Genomic DNA, 19,383 nt, shown 5'->3' with positions numbered 1-19,383 from the left:
ATTTCATGTTGAAATGAAGCACTTAGTCTTATCACCATTGTTAGAGCACGCCAGGCTGTGGCGTACTACAAAAACTTGTTGTGTATGCAAGGTGAAGATCACATTCGAGAAGATGATTTTCATGGCAACAGTGTTCCATTACTTAATAAAGATAGATGGCAGGACTGAAAACAAAGACGCAAAGTTTAAGAACATTGCAGGATAAATGCTGTCAGAATTTTAATTCTTATGACTGTCTCAAGCAGGTGGGAGAGGTTTCAGGAATTTGCCAAATTAGGTAGAGCCCTGTTCTTGTTGTATAAGCTGCGTAATTGTCATTTATGAGAGAAATGCTCCCTTTGATCTAATCATTCAAGCGCTAGCTGCATTACTTACACGGCAAGATCTGGGACGTGAGTGTCCTTTGGACTTTCCCTCATGTTTTTCTTTGAGACACAAGTAACAGGCAAGCTCCAGGGAGCTTGCAAATATTAAGCAACTTATGAATGTGAACTGCAATAGTTGCTGTTTCACCACAATCCCAAGAGCTTAAAAGACAGGCAGGAACGGAATCAGTGGTTATACTAGTGGCAGGAGAAAACTGGGCTGAGGACTTAGTGGAGCAAGTTCACAAGGCTTGGATAATCATCCCAACTTTGAGGTTTCCTTTTCACTACTTATGAATGCTTCAGAGAATATCAACTCTACTATCTTGATATAACACACAAACCATCCATTGTAATATACATCTCAATTTCATGTACATTAGGTGTCCAATAATGAAGTTAATGTGGTGAAATGTTCATCCAACTGAGGGGAGGAAACCTGGCTTTCTTTGAAGTAAATGTTTTCTTTGTCATTAAATTGACTCACAGGATTTTGCTAAATTTCTGAGGACAATGGCAGTTGCACCTGGCACAAGTTCAGTGACCTTGACATTTCATAGTCCTTACTTTTCACAGTATGCTGCAGTGATTTAGAGTTTTGTAAAGGTGACTGCGGAATAGTTGATGAAAGAAGCAATGGATGCTGTAGCGAGAAATGTTAAATCACAGCCAACAGCTGAGGCAAATCTGGCCTTACTCCCCCCCACCACTCCTGATTTAGAAATAAAGTCTGCTTAATGTCAAGGGCTCTCCAGTGGTTGTTAAAAAGTATTATGAAAGACATCTGGAGAAGTGAAACCCAGGTGGAAGCAAAGTCCCACATGAGACAAACTCCTTGTGGAGCTTTGCTGCCCTCTGCTCATGCCATGTTTGTTTATTTTAGTGTCCACATACCCAAAAAAGGTAGAAAGCATTTTTAATATTGTGGTCAAAGGGTTGCCTTGAAAGATTTGCTTCAGCATGCAGGCAAATACCCTGAAAACCTCTGTACATTGTTTTATCTAAAAAACAATTAAGGTACTCAAGTCTAAAGAAAATCTGCTTATTCAGTTGAACTCTACAAAAATAAACCAAATGAAAACTAACTCGCATTTCTGAAGGGAGATGGAAATGAGACTATTTAATGTAAGCAATTAATTTTTAATTTTATTGTAAAACTGTGAGAAAGGAAATAAGAAATGCTTTACTTTTCCTTCAGCCTTTTATTCCATCTTCAGTTTTGTAGTGTTAGGCAACAGATCCCATAAGTAATGGGTGCAGGCTGATACTGCTGAATTTCATGGTGGGTTGATTGAGTTTCTTGGGTTAGATGGTGATCAATTTGTTCAATTTTTGGCTGATTAATTATCTGTATTATCAAATTGATCTTTGTTTAGCATATGAGATTTGAGAATTGCTGCCGGCCACCGGGCTGCTGGGATCTCCCCAGCCCCAGCTGGGTCCCCAGGCCTGGACCTGCCAGCAAGTCACCAGCTTGGTAACTGCTGCAAAGGGGTGGACCCTGCTAGTGTTTTTAAAAATGCATATTGAAAGATTGTGTGTATCTTGCTACTGTCAGATGTGTGAAGATTACTGTATGTAGCGCAGAGGGTCAGTAAGTTTGTCCACTCCTGAAATGTTGTATTTGCTTGAATTCCTTTGTGTTTTAGAACATTCTCTGTGTAGAAGAGGAGGAAGCTTTCTGTTTGCTGAATGACAGGACATAATTGCTTGGGATAAAAACATTTGTTTTTTCATGCTTTTATAAACAACAAAGATAAAAAAGTTCAAGTCTGAAGAGTGTCTGTGTGAGATGTCTAATTGGTTCATTCCAGGGGTGGTTGCAGTGATTATTGTGCTGTAATAGTACAATACGGAGATTTATATGGAAGAGAAAAGCACTTGGCTGTCTCACCTTAAGCTGAAAAGTGCCAAACTCTTCTGTTATCTGCTTTTTTATTATACACCAAAAAGACACATTGGAGCACATGTTACTTTTATGCATAATGCTAGACTGTTACTTCACCATTCACACATCTTACTGAGATGGTTGTACATTTTGAAGTCTGCTTATCATAGCTGCTGATACTTTTGGCTGAGAGTACCAGATTGTCTTAGCTCTGAGCTAGCATTTGAGCAGTAAAGGGAGAGTTGGAAATGCCTATCAATGGCTTTTTGTTTTGATGAGGAAGCAGATTAGTTCTGGGAAAGGAGCTGAAGATAGAATTGATAAGGAACAATGAGGGATCCAAAAACATTCCCCACTTGCTCCTTTTTCACCCAGCAGTGCACAGACTTTGGGTCCCAGGCAGTGTGCATTATGGTCTGGTCAGCTGAATCACATATGGAGCTTTGTATGCTGTGACTGGTAGTTTCTGGGGCCACGCTGCCGTATTGCAGAGGAGTGGTGGCAGTGTGCTTCGTACTTTAAGTGCAGCTCTCAAACTCTTGGCATCTTGTCCGTCGAGTCTTTGGATAGGATAAGTTTGGGGAACTGCAACAGGAGGTCATGGTGCCCAAGAGCTGAGTCTGGAAATGTGGAGCTTCTGTTTGTTGTTGTGGGGAGAAGGCCTGAACGCTCCCTTTCTTCTAAACCTGAAACATGCACTGGGGCAGTGCTATTACACACCAGGCGAGTTTTCATTGATTGGTATCTGCCAGTGAGCAGGGGCTTCTGGATCTCTGAAAAAGCTTTTGGAGTAAAACCTACATCTGTGTGTCCAGTCTTGAATTGAAGACATGAAGAAATTGAAAGTTCACTACATCTCTGGGAGTTAATCAGCCTCAAGGTTTAAAAAAATGTATTTCTAGTTGGAATTGTTCTGGCTGTAACTTTCAACCACTGATTCTTGTTAGCCCTTTCTGAGGTGAAGAGTTGTTCAGTGCCTGCCATTTTCTCCTTTTGGAGCTACCTAGAGACAGCGTTCATGACACCTGTGCTTTTTATGATAAACGGAAGAGATTGTGCTCTTAAAGACTCTCACGGCGAAACATTTTTTCCGGCTTTATAGTCAGCTTTTTGTGGTTTTTTTTTTTTTTTTTTTCCTGTGAACCCTTTCCAGTTTGTCAACATCCTATTTAAAAATCTTCACCTCTGAAGTGGACATAGTATTCCAGTACTGGTCTCATCAGTGCCACAGAGACAGAACGACTTCCCGACCTGACTCCCCGCTTTCTACAGCCAAGAGTCATATTATTTTTCTTTGCTACAGCATCTGTTGTGGGCAAGCCTGCCTAGGGATGATCAGAGGGGAGGGATGGTCAGGGTCAGGAGGAGGACAGTTGCCACAGGGTCTGGCAATTGATAAGGACACAGGGCTCCCAGCCACTGCTGCCACTACTGCAGTAGCAGCTGGAGCCCATAGGGCCCTTTAAATTGCCATTGGAGCCCCATGTGGCACACTGAAGAGCCCCAGTGCAGTGCTCTTCAGATGGTGCTGGGGATGGGATTGGGCACTGCAATCCATGCAGTGCTGAGGGCCAGCTGTCCAGTCTCACCCTTTCCACCTGATGCCCTGCCCCTTCCAGGAGCCCGGAGCTGGCCCTCCCCTTGCCCAGGGGCCCAGCGAGTCTGTCAACTCACTTGGCTGTGAGCTCTTAATCTGTTTCAGAGTTTGTGCTTTCCAGGGTATAGTTCCCTTTTCTCTATGTCTTGTGTTTTTTCTTCCTAGATGTATGATTTTTGCATTCAGCAACACACTTTTAAATGATCCCAGCTTTCCAGGCAATCTAGATTTGTTCTGAATGACTGCCCTGTCTGTATTATTGTTTACCACTCCCCCCAACCTTGGTGTCATGTGCAAATTTCATGTGCAAAGCTATTAATTCCTAAATTTAGGAAGCTTGAGGCTTGGGTTAAGGTAAGGGGTAAAATATAAAATTAGTATTCTTGAAGCTCGTATATGGGGCTGGTCCCAAGCTAGACAAAAAAGTGTTTTGGAAGTAGTATCCTGTCATTTCACTGAGCAACTAAGTATAGCTGGAGCCAGGAGCTACATGTATGCAAAGCTATATAGTTTGTCTCATCTTTATTCTAGCTACACGTTGGTTCTACCCTACCAAACTCTACCTCACCCGGGGGGGAGGGACTTAGAGGTAATATATGCCATATTAAGTACTGCATGTGTAGAATACACATGCTATTTATCACAATCTCCTGTAAACTAATTTTGGAATCATTGTCTGCTTTGTCAATTGCTAATCTTACCCTGAGCTGCTGTTAAGATTTACTTTCTTGAAAGAGAATCAGCATTTGCAGAGATTTGATTTGATTTCTTACACCCCAAACACCAAACAGTGAGAATCCCTGGTATTGCCGTTTTCCAGAGTCTCCCCAGACAGGAGAAATGTGAGCAATAGATCACTGTTTGGAAGGCTGCCATGCTGCGTATTGATCAGTGACCCTTTTTCTCCATTCGAAAACATAACAAAATTGAAAAATTGGTTCCTCAGCACTTTTAACATGACACCGTGATGTAGATTCCCTGCATGTATTGCTGACAAGATCCTTCTGTTTGTAGAGATGGGACTGAACTTCATATCCCTAAGCTGGAAGGGATGTGAATGTTAACCAAGTGGACTGACACCACGTAGGCCAGAGAACAGCTTGCAGCTGCAGTAGTAAAAGCTGCTGTTTAATCATCTCCCTCCGTATTTTATTAGCAATGCTCGTGACCCTTTAGGGAAAGGTAATTTCTCTTGTCACAGAATATTAAATATCAGAGACAGAAAACTTTAATACTGAGTATTTTACTTTGAAAGCAAGAAGCACATAGTTAAAGCTAGAAGGAGTCACATGTCTGTGCATGACAACCTGAGATCATCTGTACTCTAAAAGTCAGGATTTGGCTTATTTAGAACAGGTAGAATGACTACTAAAAGACAGCAGCACTCAAATGCAGCCAAAGTGGTGGTAAAAGTCATTGCCTCCACTTGTAATGGGGTTTTGTATGTTACCCTAGAGTTGGGGGGCAGGCCTCTTCAGGGGCAAGGTGAACTTCTGTAAGAGGGACACAACACAGTCAGCTGCTGGGTCTCAGGCTCATCAATCTAATTAAAAATATTAAAATCTGTTACTGTTTTTGTGTTTGTGTGTTCACATTTCTGTATCATTTAATAAAGTTTTTGCATTTGACAAACTTATTTCCTTACACCTGCTGAAAGATTTTATTATATTTTTTTTCCATACAAACATTATAACCAAAATTTCTATCAGTTTGGATTGCATTAGACAGGTGTGTGGGGGTAGGGAGGCTGTTAACTGAAGGGATGAAAAGTAGGGCCCGCCATGTAAAGTTTGCTCATCCCTGCTCTAAGGCTCCGAGGACATTTTCCATTAATTTGTATAGTTCAGGTGATAGAAAGGCAGAAAGTAGCAAACTGAATTAGGGGAAAAATATGAGATAAACTAATACATGGAAGAAAGTTCCTAATGAAACAAGGAAATTGAGGAGGTGTGTATGGAGGGACAAAACAACTTCATTTAGTAATGTTAGAGCATCAGTACTGTGACTCCTGTGGCCTGCGATGTAAGTGCATGCATGCCTCTCTCTCTCTTTCTAAAGACAGATGGATAGAGAGGGAGATATAGGGTTAGGGTATCATAATGAAAATCTCTCTTTTACAGGATTCCTGGCAGACTGAATGACAGGAGGACTCCTCTGGGAGAACTGAATTGGATCTTCACAGCAATCACAGACACTATTGCGTGGAATGTCCTGCCCAGAGGTAGGACTCTCTCTGACAATTAACAGTCCACATTTTCACTAGGAACAAGTGCTACCTGTTTGGGTGGGGGCAGGGGGGGTGCGCTAGATGAAAGGATTAATAAAACAAGAAAAAAGAGAGAGCCTGATTACAAAAGAGGTGGAGAAAACATGAGCTATAGTGAGACACCAGATGAAAAAGTCCATGCCCAGGAGAAGGAAAACAAACCACAAGGCAGAAAGTCTTCATTTTCTAAGTGAAAAGAGGGAATAGTAGCCCTAAAGCTGGATGAATACCTGATTTTTTTTCATTTGTTGGACATTCTGAAACATTCAGGAAAAATTTCATTGATGGTCAAACTGAATTAGAAAATTCCAAAAAATTGTTGACCAGCTGAAAAAGTCAATTTTGGGTCAAAGTAAATGTATAATTCAGCCAGAAATGTTTTATTTTGGGGCATTTGTAAAGGGCTAGAGTGACTTTAGCTTTGATCTTTCAAAGCGAGGGCCCTAGCCGCCATGCTATAGCATATTCTCAATTGGGAATCTCTGCATCTATCCTGTTTAAAATGATTCCATTTTGTATAAAGTACTTTAAAAGTAGGGTGACCATCCATCCCGTCCTGGGCCCCGTATTTCGGGTGCCATCTCGGCATCCTGATTTGTTTTGCAAAAGAGGCTAATTGCCCCATATTCTGCTTTTTTAGCAAGTGGCAGCCACTGGTTCTGGCTCCCCTGTGGCTGGGGGAGCTGGGAGACAGACCTGCGTGGCTGCTGCCCAGCTTCCTTCGGCTGGGGGCACCAGGCCGGTGTGGCTGCTGCCCGGCTTCTCCTGGCTGGGGGAACCAGACCCACATGGCTGCCTCCTGGCTTTCCCTGGGAGCCAAACGTGTGTGGCTGCTGCCCGGCTTCTCCTGGCTGGGGCAGCCAGGGGCCTGACCCACATGGTGGCGCAGCTGCCACCTAACTTCCCCTAGTTGGGGAAGCTGAGAGCCAGACCCGTGCAGCTGCCACCTGGCTTCCCCTGGCTGGTGGGAGATGGATCAGTGCAGCTCCTGCCCGGCTTCCTGCAGCTGATGGAAGCTGGGAGCTTTGCTGGTGGGACAGCAGCCCCATTCCCTGTGCTCCAAACTAATGGAGCAGCCGAGAACTGCAGCTGCCCCATGAAGCCGCTCCAGCATGGTGGCAGCCACCACCTGCCTCCCAGGTAAGGTGACCATCCATCCTGTTTCAGCCGTGATACCCCCGTGTCCCATATTTGGCTGGAGAGGTATGGTCACCTTATTTAATGGTCATTGGGCCAAAGAGAGAATGAAAATGGTGCTGTAGCCTCCTGGTTAAGGCAAACTCTTGGGAGGCGTGGGTTCAAATCCCTGTTCTGGTTAGTATTTAGTACAAAGAGCCCACACATAGCTTCACGGGAGAGACAGAGAGACACTTGGTGGTTGTAGGGTACTCAGTTTGTGATGGGACTGGTGTTCCCTGTAAGACGTATGCTTGTGTGGCCACTCAGGAAAGATTCAGATCCTGGCCAGATCTTTAGCAGAACATCCACAGATAGGTTTTTGGTTTCTGCTGGATGTGCACATTTGCACATGCCTCAGTGTTCATAAAAATTTATTTTGCACGTGGATGGAAAACATGAGAGGGAGCATTGGATGGGACCTGAATTCAAATCCTTGCCCCAGAGCAGGAATTCAAACCTAGGTTCTCTATATCCCAGGTGAATCCTTTAACCACTGGGCCAAAAGTTGTAAGGGTAGGCTCTCCCACCGTCCCATCTCATTTCTTTGTTTTGTGAACTTAGCCTGAATTTCTTTTTTTCTGACTGACACTATTAAGCAAATTAATTTCCAATTCACAGATCGTTTCAGGTCAACCATAACTGCATTTTTCAGTGAAAAATCTTTGCCCACTTCCAACTGTGACTTTCTGTCCTCTGTGTATGTATCTGCTGGTACGAAATGCTTCCTACAGATCACTGAGGGTGCCCCTGTCACACACATTATCTCTCTGCAGATCTCTTCCAGAAGCTCTTCAGACAGGACCTGCTGGTGGCCAGCTTATTTCGTAATTTCCTGTTGGCAGAAAGGATTATGAGGTCTTACAACTGTACCCCTGTCAGCAGCCCACGTCTACCTCCAACCTATATGCATGCGATGTGGTAAGTCACTGCCAGTAGGGCACCTCTTGCTTTGAAGGCTTTGTACAAATGTCTTGTAGGAGACTTCAATAGCTGCTGTCATACAAGGTTGTCATCACTTGAATCTGTGCAGCACTTTCGTGATTAAACCAGTCACTCAGAAATGGAAGCATATGTGGCAAAGTAATGCCTATCTCCAAATGTATTTCTTCCCTTTGTGCGTGGCACCCCATTAATATAATTCTGATGTAATTCCCCAATACAGAAGCTCCACTTCAGCTGAGTAACATTTCAGCCCAAGTAGAGAGACAAAGGAGCATCAGCTACCTTTCTGTGGTGCTGGAAAGCTTGTTGCCTGTGATTGTAATGGGGAGAATTAATAGTTCAGTACTGGGATCATTGTTAAATACATTCATTAATCATTTGGAGGAAGAAGTAGATAGTGATTACAAGTTTGCTGATAACATAAATTTGTTTTAATTAGTTAAAAAAAAAAAAAAGAGGATGACTTATGAGAAATGCACATTGGCAGAAATAGCCGTAGTTGCTCATATGTTTTTAAATTGAAGGAACTTCTGAGGAAAAACGTTTGTCATTGGACATAGCTCAATGAAGTTGGCTTCTCGGCATGGTGCGGAAGCAAACAGGATGTTTGGGCACAGAAGACAGAGAACCAAACTGAGTGAGCGCTCATCTGTGTTACTGTGCCTGGTTGTTGCCTCAAAGGACAGTGCATATACGGATAGACGATTTGCATGTTTTTGTTTTTTTTAAATATGGGCAGAGGTATATAAACAAATTTATCAAGACACTTATACCATGCTCATTAGTAGAGAGTGTGAGCTCCTGTGTTTTCTGGCTTCTTTCTGGAGTTCTTCTGTGAGGCAGTGTGGCCCAGTGGGTCGAGCCCTGGATTGGAACTCAGGAGAATCTACATTTTATTTCAGACTTTTCCGCTGACCTACTGGATGACCACGGGCAAGTCCTATCTTTTGTGCCTCAGTTTCCCCATCTGTAAAATGGGATAAAGAGATTGACTTTTTGTGTAAAGGGTTTTGAGATTTGTGGATGAAAAGTGCTAAATAAGAGAGATTATTATTGTCATTTTTACTTAGTATTTAGCAAAAGCAGAGCTTCCTTAGGAAAAGAGTCATCATGTATGCTTCCGCTGACTGCCAGATGGTAGCAGCCCAGCATGGGAGAAAAGAACAGACAGCTCCTGGATGCATATTTTCAATATTCTTCCAGAAAGGTACCATTTAAAATAAAATTCAGGTCAAGGAAGTCTCTTTCTTATTTGTCTGAGGAGGCTTAGTAACTTAACAGTTTGAGAAATGCTAGTTTCATGTCTAATTAAAGATTTTCTAAAAAGTAATCCTGTGGCCATGTACAGCCTCTTTTATCCTGATCTCTCTTAACACATCATAGACTTTAAGCCTTACAATCCATCTGTAAACTAGAGAAGATACCAAGGCTCTGCAAAAGTGACTGGTTTAGTTGCATAGCATGTCAGCTGCAGGGAAAGGAAGGGAACAAGGTCCTGACTCCCTGCCGCATGTTATAACTCACTAGATAGTTGAGCCTCCCTAGGCCTTGCTGCACAGGGATGTATTTTGAAACTTGTATCTGCTTTTCTTTTGTTTTTCCTTTTCCTATAGAAGCAGATCATTGCACCTGTTGTTTAATCCAGAAAATGTGGTGAAGGAAAGAACCAAAACTAACATTACAGGGTGATAGAGACCTATGAATAACAGAAAGCAAATGTGCACTGGTCGGCACTCTGCTGTGGGCTTTTCACAGGTTTTTGCACCTGGCAGATACTGGCTGCACTGTCATCCATAGTGATTTGATCAGCAAGAAACCAATAGAGTCTGCTATAATATGTAAATGGATAATGAGCTCAGACCCTTAGTCCTTCAGTGCATCAATCTGTGTTTCTAAAGGACCTTACTTAAACGTTTTTCTTTTTTGCCTTCCCCTCAGTACTCTTTTTTTCTTTTCGCTTATGTTTGCTGCTTGGGTGCTGCTGCTGCTTCCTGTTATTTCCACACATCCATGCTCAGGCAAGCAGACACTGTGCCTCTGCCCCATGAAATCCATAGTTTAAAACATGCTGGTTAGCTTTCCTGTATATTTCAGAGTAGTTCAGGTTCTTCCTCTTTCCTCGAGATGCTGATCTTCTTACTTCATCTGCTTTCTTCCATACCCAGCAATTGTGGGTGACTGCCCCACTCTCTTCTCACCATAGATACCACTTGTCCTGCACATTATCATATCCCCAGCCACTGGGTAAAGACGGAACACATGCCACACACTGTACATGTCCCTCTACCTAGCTGGCTGGAGAAGCAATAATTTTACCATCACACTTTACACAGCTGTCTGTTAAAACGTACGTTGCTACCGTGCCATCAGCTGTACTGAAATGTGTTATAATTTACCTTGCATTTCAGATGTGAAGAAACGTAATGGGACAGTCTCACTGGGAAAGTACAAAGTGGCAAGTACATATAAAAGAGTCGAGTTTTCATCTGTTTGTTAGCTGTGCGTAGGGAGATACAAGCAAGCTATGAAAAGGAGTCCCTATTGGTACTGCATGAGTAATACTGAATCACAGATATTTCCTCTTTTTTCTCCACATCCTTTCATCCCCTCAGGTACTCTTTTAAACCATTAGGATATGCTCTGGGGCTCACCATCGGATGTGCTCTGGGGCTGTCCATCCAGAGGGCCTAAGTAATTTTAGTGATTCAGTGATTACAGTAAGATACACTGAAGAGATTCTGAACTCTGCACTACTGTTTCTCCTCCCCTCTTTCTGAGAAACACTGGGTAACTGTACAGTAAAGATTCCCTACGTCATGCCTGGTGACTCTGCTTCAGTTACTGGAAACATCTTCACAATCAGCATAAGAATGGAAAGAAGAGAAAATGTCCTGTCTCTTTTGATTCCAACAGCTTCCTGGTTTTGACATAAACGGGCTACCAAAACCCAAGCTGGGTCTCAGGATTCCCTTCTTTTTATTGCCCTTCCAATTAGTGTTCTGGAGCTGGGTCCAGCACCTTGTTGTTTCTGCTGCACTTACTGATTGAAAACCATGAGGCAGTTGACAAGATATTGTGACAGTGCACTGCTCAACTGTGAGTACATGGCAGGAATGTTCAGAAGCTGTGAAATGTTTTCTCTCTTGACTTGAGCATCACTTGATCTCATGAATAATTATGGCTGTCTATTTTTAGAAGTTACATGTAGACCCTTGTGCCCCATATTTTTAATATATATTTAACTTCTGTCTAATGTTTTTCTCTATACCATGCTCACATTTCACATTATTTGAGGATCCTGAATAGATTAACTCTATTCTGAAAATAGTCACCAGCTTGCCAGTCACATTAGAGATGTCTATAGCAATGATTAATTTGATGAAGTGGGTCTGTCCCATGAAAGCTCTTCACCAAATAAATCATTTTGTTAGTCTTTAAAGTGCTACATTTCTGCTGCTTTGTTGTGTTGGAGTGCAGACTAACACAGCCACCTCTCTGTTACTATAGAAATGAGCATCACTCTCTCCAGTCTTAATCCTGTGAAAGTAAATTCTCTGTGACCAGTTAAGTCAGCAGTCTTAATTCCTTGGACCTTTGCTTTCTGACTTCTAAATCTCATCTTCTATCCTGGGGATTGGACCATAGGGCAAGCCATGTTTCCTGGGTCTGCTGGTCCGTAACAGGGCATTGAACTTTGTTCTCAGGAAACCTGCCCTCTTTTTTGAATAGTGCCCCTGTGGGTGCTCCACTGTAGAGGTATGTGCGCCCCTGCACCTCTAATCAGAGATTTTTAGTAGCAGTGTCTATTGAGCCATGCCCATGAGGTCTACCTTGAGACTATCTAGCACTCAACACTTCCTTCTTCACCTACTTTGGCCTCACACAGTTGTCCTTATCTGTATCATTTAGCATAAATAGTAGCTGTTTTGGTTTCTTTGTTCTCCTTAGTAGTTTAAGATACATAGGGTTTCAGTTTTTAACTCTCTTAGCAGTTTGTTTATTTTTTTTTTTTAAAATGGAAAGAAAGCAAAATAGACAGAATTTTAGTTTTTCCTGTTTGGGAGCCTTCTTTCTCTCTCTTTCTCTCCATGGCCATTTAGAAGACTAGTTGTTTTTCTTTGTCAGATGAAGAAAAGAAAAAGATGTCTTTCCATGGGCGCTCCACAACTCACCCTCCTCCCCTCTACTTTGGAGTTCTCTATAGGGGTCTGGTGGAGAAGGAAGTGAGGGGCTTTTACCCGTGGAATGCTAGACAGCCCTGAGGCAGACCCCAAGGGAGGGAGAGCACATGTGCAGGCTTAATGGACATTGCTACCAAAAATCTGCGATTAGAGGTGCAGGGGTGTATAGCTCCCTTACATCTACCTGCATCTGACGAAATAGGTCTTTGCCCACGCAAGTTTATGCCCCAAAATATCTGTTAGTCTGTAAGGTGCCACAGGACTTCTAGTCATTTTTGCGGACACAAACTAACACAGCTACACCTCTGATACATCTACCTACAGTGGAGCTCCCCACGGGGGACACCTCTCAAAGAGTCATCGTTACTGCACAAGGTGTTACTTCCTCTTCTGTCCCCATCTCTGCCACTGACTATATGCAGCCCTAAACGTGTGACTTTAACTTCTCTGTGTGTCTCGTCAAACTACAAGCCTATCTCCCTCCGTCTATTTAGCCTGTAAGCTCCTCAGGGCGTGGGCTTTCTCTTACTGTGTAGAGTGGCAGACACGATGGGACACTGGGCTTGAGTGCATCCTGTTGTCGCTACTGCAGTACAAGTAGTAGCAATATTCATTGAGGGGCTGTCCAATTCAAAGCCCAGTTTTATTGTCTGTGGTGCATGCAGGGAAGAAGAGATTTTTTTGTCTTCCCTGTGTGTGGGTCCCTGGCTATAGATTGTAGTCTATACATTGTGATCACCAGCAGCAAGTTTTAATTATGGTAACTATGTATTACATACATACCACAAACCAGTGACTCTAGGCCTGAAATCAGCCCCTGCAACAGTCCTCGCTGCCAACTCTGCTCACATATCTACACCAGTGACATCATCGCAGGACCTAACACCAACTATACCATCAGGGGCTCCTTTACCTGCACATCTACTAATATAATATATGCCATCGTGTGCCAGCAATGCCCCACTGCAATTTACATTGGCCAAACTGGACAGTCTCTCCGTAAAAGAATAAATGGACATAAATCAGACATCAGGAATGGTAATGTACAGAAGCCTGTGGGAGAGCACTTCAATCTCCCAGGACACTCAATGGCAGATTTAAGGGTGACAGTCCTGAAACAAAAAACTTGTAAAAATCAAATGGAGAGAGAAATCTCTGAGCTGCAATTTATTTGCAAATTTGACTCCATTAAACATGGATTAAACAGAGACTGGGAGTGGCTCGCAGCTTACAAAGGCAGTTTCTCTGCTCTGGGTGCTAATATCTCCCCATTAGATTCTGACAATGGCTCACATTCCCCTGTCTGATCTGACTTGTGTTTTCCTCTTTTGATAAGTGCTGTTGATACTGGGCCATTTCCACCTTGCTGAATAGACCTTGTCAGCTCTGGCCCTGCCTCTTACTGGGACCCCACTCTTTAAATACCCCTCTGAAACCACCCTTCCACTCGTGCATCTGACGAAGTGTCTTTGCCCACGAAAGCTTATGCTCCAAAATATCTGTTAGTCTATAAGGTGCCACACGACTTCTTGTTCTCAAAGCTACAGACTAACACGGCTACTTCTCTGATATGTATTAGATACATTTCCTAATGTGTAACATGGGCCATTTATTAAAACAAGATACCTTTATTATACTATGGCAGTGATGTGCTTACAATGGTAATAGAAATATTGCTATAGTAAATATACCAAGCATGAAATCCTAACTGAAAAGAAAACCATCCTTTAAAATGCTAATAGCAGGTGAGGAGGAAGATTCTTTGGATGCTGTCGGAAGTATTGTAAAAAAAATGCAAATCTGCAGTTTTCCTCACTAATGGATTTAAGTAGAACTCTTCTTATAGAAGCATGGAAAAATCTTAAACTTCTTAGCAAGAGCAAAATGACCGAAGGATTTATGAGGGCATTTGGCTACACCGTGTTAGCTTTTTGCAGGCTTCAGTGGATTCGCATTGATGTGAGTTTTTGCTCTCTACCCCATCATTAGAGTCACTATCAGAAAGTTACCCCCCCAGATAGTGCATAGGTTGAGGTCAGAATTAAGATTCATTGGCTGGGAAGAGGAAGGTGGCATATTGCTGTCCCTAAAACTATCAGACCCTCATGTGAATGAGCATCCAAATATTTACCAAAGATTTTAAAGCAGTAGATGTTTTCAAAAATACATGTGTCTGAGCCGCTGACCTCTTGCCTTCCCTAGAGCAGGCTCAGTGCTCTAAGATCTGAACTCAGTCAAATAGGACATGCTACTGAGTTGTAGATGAAAAAAATTGAAACAATTATGTTCAACGTAGTTGGTACAGGCAGAAATTCTTCAGTGACAGGAATGTACAATTTAATCAAATGCATTTGTGTTAGTCCCCAGAACCCAGGTGGCTAAAACTCAAATGGCTTCAGCAGTTTCCCAGAAAATCATCAGCTCCCTATCTAATAGGAAGGAGCCCAGTACTTTTTTATTCCTTGTGGCAGAATGCACTCCAATACCAGCTTTTTCCACAGAAAGAGAATGCACATTAATGAGACACCAGTAATTTACCAAAAATGAGATATGAGGATCAAAAGCATAAGGCAGACTGACTCAGCCTAGAAAATTAAAGCTAAATGTATTAAGTTCTGGCATCATGATCTTACAACTACTGCAGTACATGTGGGTGAAGAAATACTGAGGTGGGTCTCCGTAACTGTTGTTTATGTTGGTAAAGTATTAGTCTAGGCTTCCAACATGGAACATTTTATTGTCTCACATAATAAAATGTTTTTAAGCAAATCTAGGTGCTCTGTGCTTTCCATTCCTTCCTTACCAGCCCAAACTTTGGAGCACTTCAGGAAACCCAGATTAAAGGCAGCTGGAAGACATCAGGGTAAATTATTTTAAAGTTTAGAATGTTCCTAGTGTATTGAAATCAACATTAGAATGAAGAGGGGGAAAAATGCATTTATAAACAAAATAGAAGTTAAAATATAAAATAAAACACATGAACCTTCCTTCAAGGGACGGGAATGTTAATGACAGAATCCAGGGAGCTCTGTCTTGTTTGCTTTTTGATGTAGAATTAAGGGGGATCCATGCTGTTTTCCTCAATTTCTGAATTTCTTCAAAGTAATAAATTTTGTATTTCCAATGAGGGTGCCTTGGTGAATTGATTGATCACTGAGGCTGGAGGTGTTACAAACAGTTAGATGTCTTCCTTTGTAGACTTCTTCCCTAGGCATGTCTACTCCATTGCAGGTTTCATAAAAAAATGCTTTTTCCTGTTGGCATAGTTTTCAACTGAGTAAACTGAGCCAAATGTCAGACTAGTGAGGAACTGGAAAATACATGTTACCCAAAGTCATTGGTAGAGAGACAAGACTGTCCTCTAAATATTTGAAGTTTGGACATCTTTCTCCTTCTCTAAAGATTGTAGAAAACAAGCAATTTTAGTGACATTAGTTTATTTAATTAGGTTGCATGGCAGCAGAGCATGGGAAGTGATACTGTCAATCTACTCCCACTCCTACTCCCTTCTTTAAAGTGTGACTCTAGTCTATACTGAGAAGGGATGTGGACCCCTAAGACAAACAATAGTTTAATATCTAAGAAACATTTTCATGTGTGATTCATTTGAGGTGCACAGTACAGACCTGTCAAATTAGTGGCTGGGTTGAGCTACAGCTGAAAATCATAGTCCAAACATTTGAAATGAGCTTCTCGGTTTTACGAAAAAGCTTGTTTGTTTCCTTGAGTGAAGTGTAAGTGTACATGCCACACGTTGCATTTGTGCAGCTGAGTGGGCAATAAAATAAGGGACTGTCGTATCCCCAAAGAGGTGAGTCACTTCTTAAATCTAATCAATTATCTAACTAGCTAATGCATATGAAAAATCTAACATCCCTTCCTGCTCAAAACTTGTATCGTTCTTCTATTGAACATTACTATAATCTAATCAGTGAGGTCATCAGAGCTTAGTCCTATCAGCAATTACAAAGGCCATCTCCTAGGTCCGTTTTAACTTTGAGTAAATCAGGCAGATTTCCAACTGCATGGTCTCCATGGTACACAGAAAAGAACTGGAGACTTGCCTCTGGTAAGAGGTGATATACCAACTTTGCCTCAGTCCTAAAAGAGGCAGCTCAATGGAGCTTAAAACCATGAAATCATATTTAGAATAATGCATAGATGTGGCCATGCCCAGCTATTTTAGGAGACCATGCTGGAGCTATTGCATCATGGCTTCAGCACAGTTGAAATCAAGAATGGATAATGAGAAAATGCAGTAAAAGGGGGTAGGGAGAAACATAATGCGGAGCTCTTATTCAACCCTTTTGGTTCTTAGCATAGCAAAAACTAATCTTCAAAAGCACTTTGCAAACAGTAGTCCCATAAGACACCTAGGAAGATCGGAAGGAAGAAAATGTTATCTTGGATTGGCTCTCGTGAATCACTTCTAGAAGAGAATGTCCCCCATCTCTGTCCCCCTGCTGCTCTCCAATTTATTTCCTGTTTGTGTGCTGAGGTGTAAGATTAGTTCAGAGAGTATAACTACAAATTGCCTGTCTTCCTTTCCCCTCCTGGCAGACTGAAACCTTCATCACATCCTTGGATGTGAAACCTAAATCTCTCTGGTTTCCCCACCCACATTTAATCACCTATGTCCTTTTATTGTTCTTTTTCTGGATCTCCACAATGCCCTTTTAGTGAAATATTTTTTTTAACCTACAAAGTGGGTTCATTCTCTAAGCAAAGACACAAATAAAAGGCTAGAAAATAACTTGCTGGTGTCTTTTTAGCAATTGGAAGTAATACAATCCTGGCTCTCTCTCTCTCTCCCTCTCTCTCTCTCTCTGTGTTATGAAGGGCAGTCATATTGAAATTGGATATTGGCAATTGCATTTTTCAAAAAGATTGAATAATATTGACTGATGTGGCTGCATTGATTTTGAATTATTTGTTTTTAGATGACTAAAAAGTAATTTTGGCTTTAATCTGCTGGAATCTTATTCCAAATGCTGTAAAGTTCTTCCTGATAATGTGTTCAAAACTCTCAAGATCTGACTCCGTGGGGCTGCTCTGGACAAATTTTATAGAGGTGTTAGTGCTCCTTACCTAAAATGACTTTGAGGAACTCAATCCATGAGGCGTGGTATATACTTTACATTCAGATCCACCTAGCTGTGTTGCTTAAGGTTCTGAAAAACTTAATGCTCCCTGGGCACCATAGTTCAGCTGATCTTAGACAAAGGTGGATCACTGGATGAATTGTCCCATTGACCTATGTGAAACTGCTTGGAGAGGGGAACAGAAACAGAAGCCCTCTTCTATCCCTACAGGAAGTATGATCTCTACTACTGTGCCTCTATAGCACCCATATTTTAGACATGCCCTTATTTCTGTGCCCCCGCCGTGTAATGACCTACACAGTATCCTCTATAAGCAGCACCTTTCAGGCTGTAGGGCCTCACCACCCCGATCCTTTTCACCCTCATATAGTAAAGCATAGTTTAATAGTTCATCTCAAAGGCGCTATGTATGGCACCTCTTCATATCAAGGCTACGTCTACACATCAATTTAAAAAAAATTTACACTGAGTCTTAAAGCCTGACTCAACTGGCTCAAGCACGTAGGGTTTGGACTCCGCCTGGCTAAAAATTGCAGTATAGATGTTTGAATTCAGGCAAGAGTCCACCATCTGAGACCCACTCCTTGTGGGCCAGCTGTGTGTCTTTTATTGCCATGTAGACATACTTTGAGACCCCCTTCTTTTGAGGAGTCCTCCCTGACTCTTTCTAGTCCCTACAGTTAGAAATATTCATTCTAAGATATTTAAGAACAAGTTAGATGCCTATCAGGGATGGTTTAGACAGTGCTTGGTCCTGCCATTGGGGCAGGGGGCTGGACTTGATGGCCTCCCGAGGTCCCTTCCAGTCCTAGTATTCTATGATTCTTTGTCAGCATCAAAGAATCCTTATGTATAATAATTGCAATAATTGATTTTGCTTCTGCCTTAACCAAGAATAAATTTTTCCTTCAGCTGTTCTGTCTCACAATTTTGTCTGTAGCTTGGACACGCGGGGGACCCTTTTTTTGTCTGTGCCTTGAACACTTTTTGATTGTCTCCTGATTACCTCTGAAGTATATTGGTAGCCAATTGCCAAGTGAAGTTGAGCACTGATAGAGCAGGATGTCAGAATTGGGGGCTGTTGAAACACATTGCATGTTTGGGATCAGTGGTGAAAGGCAATGTGTTTAAATTTTTTCTTCATCCTGAATGGCTAGATTTTTTTTTTCCTTTCTGTAAGCAGGTGGTGACTTAGGCTAATGGAATGGACTCTTCGAGTTAATTGTTTGGTCCTACAGGAGGATTATTAACATTTAAAAAGTTATTAGAACAGGTAACTACAGTCCAGTTTGTTCGCCAAATGTTCCTTGACAAAGAAGAAATGCTTAGCCTTTTGATGGTACTACTATAGCCATAAGCCATGGAGGAGCAAGTCTGTTTAGTGAATAACTGAGTTACTGTATAAGAAAATTTTTGGTAGTGGGGCAGCAGTTTCAATGCCTACCTTGCCATCTAAAAATGCCTGGATTCAAATGCCTAATTGAGACATGTATTGAATGAGCTTTGAGGGGATTGAGGGATGAAATCTCTGAAGTACCTCTCTCCCTTATGTCAGAAGAGACTTAGGCAATTTGGAGCATAAGTTGCATTAACTTGGAACTTCGGTGCGTCAGAAAATGTTTCCTTAGAAGAATAGCAGCCCAAGTAACAAAACCATTGGGTAAGCTGGCGGGTGTGTCTGGGTCTTCAGCTGCGTCACTGAAGTTCAGGGAGCACTTCCTCAGCTGGGGGAAGTATATGTAACCCATTAGGTGTGTGGTTACAGCAGCATTCATTATTTTTAAATGTTCTCAAATCAGGTAATGTACACCCAGGTGACTGGAAGGAACCGTTTGAGGAGCATAGTGAGTCAGCTGGTAATGT

General features: G+C 42.1%; 1 protein-coding gene across 5 annotated transcripts in view; it reads left to right on the top strand.

Annotated features, from left to right (window-relative positions):
* The window catches only part of RPTOR (regulatory associated protein of MTOR complex 1), a 256,227-nt gene that overhangs the window by 117,027 nt on the left and 119,817 nt on the right, over window positions 1–19,383 (top strand). For all 5 annotated transcript variants that reach the window (XR_012648254.1, XM_075014603.1, XM_075014602.1 and 2 more), the window contains 2 exons: window positions 5,971–6,071; window positions 8,069–8,213. Coding sequence is in view for 4 of the 5 variants with exons in the window: in XM_075014603.1 (XP_074870704.1) it covers window positions 5,971–6,071; window positions 8,069–8,213 (246 nt within the window). In the remaining variant the exon portion in view is untranslated. The remainder of the gene's footprint in view (window positions 1–5,970; window positions 6,072–8,068; window positions 8,214–19,383) is intronic.

Source organism: Carettochelys insculpta, chromosome 20, assembly GCF_033958435.1.
Source record: "Carettochelys insculpta isolate YL-2023 chromosome 20, ASM3395843v1, whole genome shotgun sequence".
NCBI lineage: Eukaryota > Metazoa > Chordata > Testudines > Carettochelyidae > Carettochelys > Carettochelys insculpta.
This window is presented reverse-complemented; position numbering and strand designations above follow the sequence as displayed.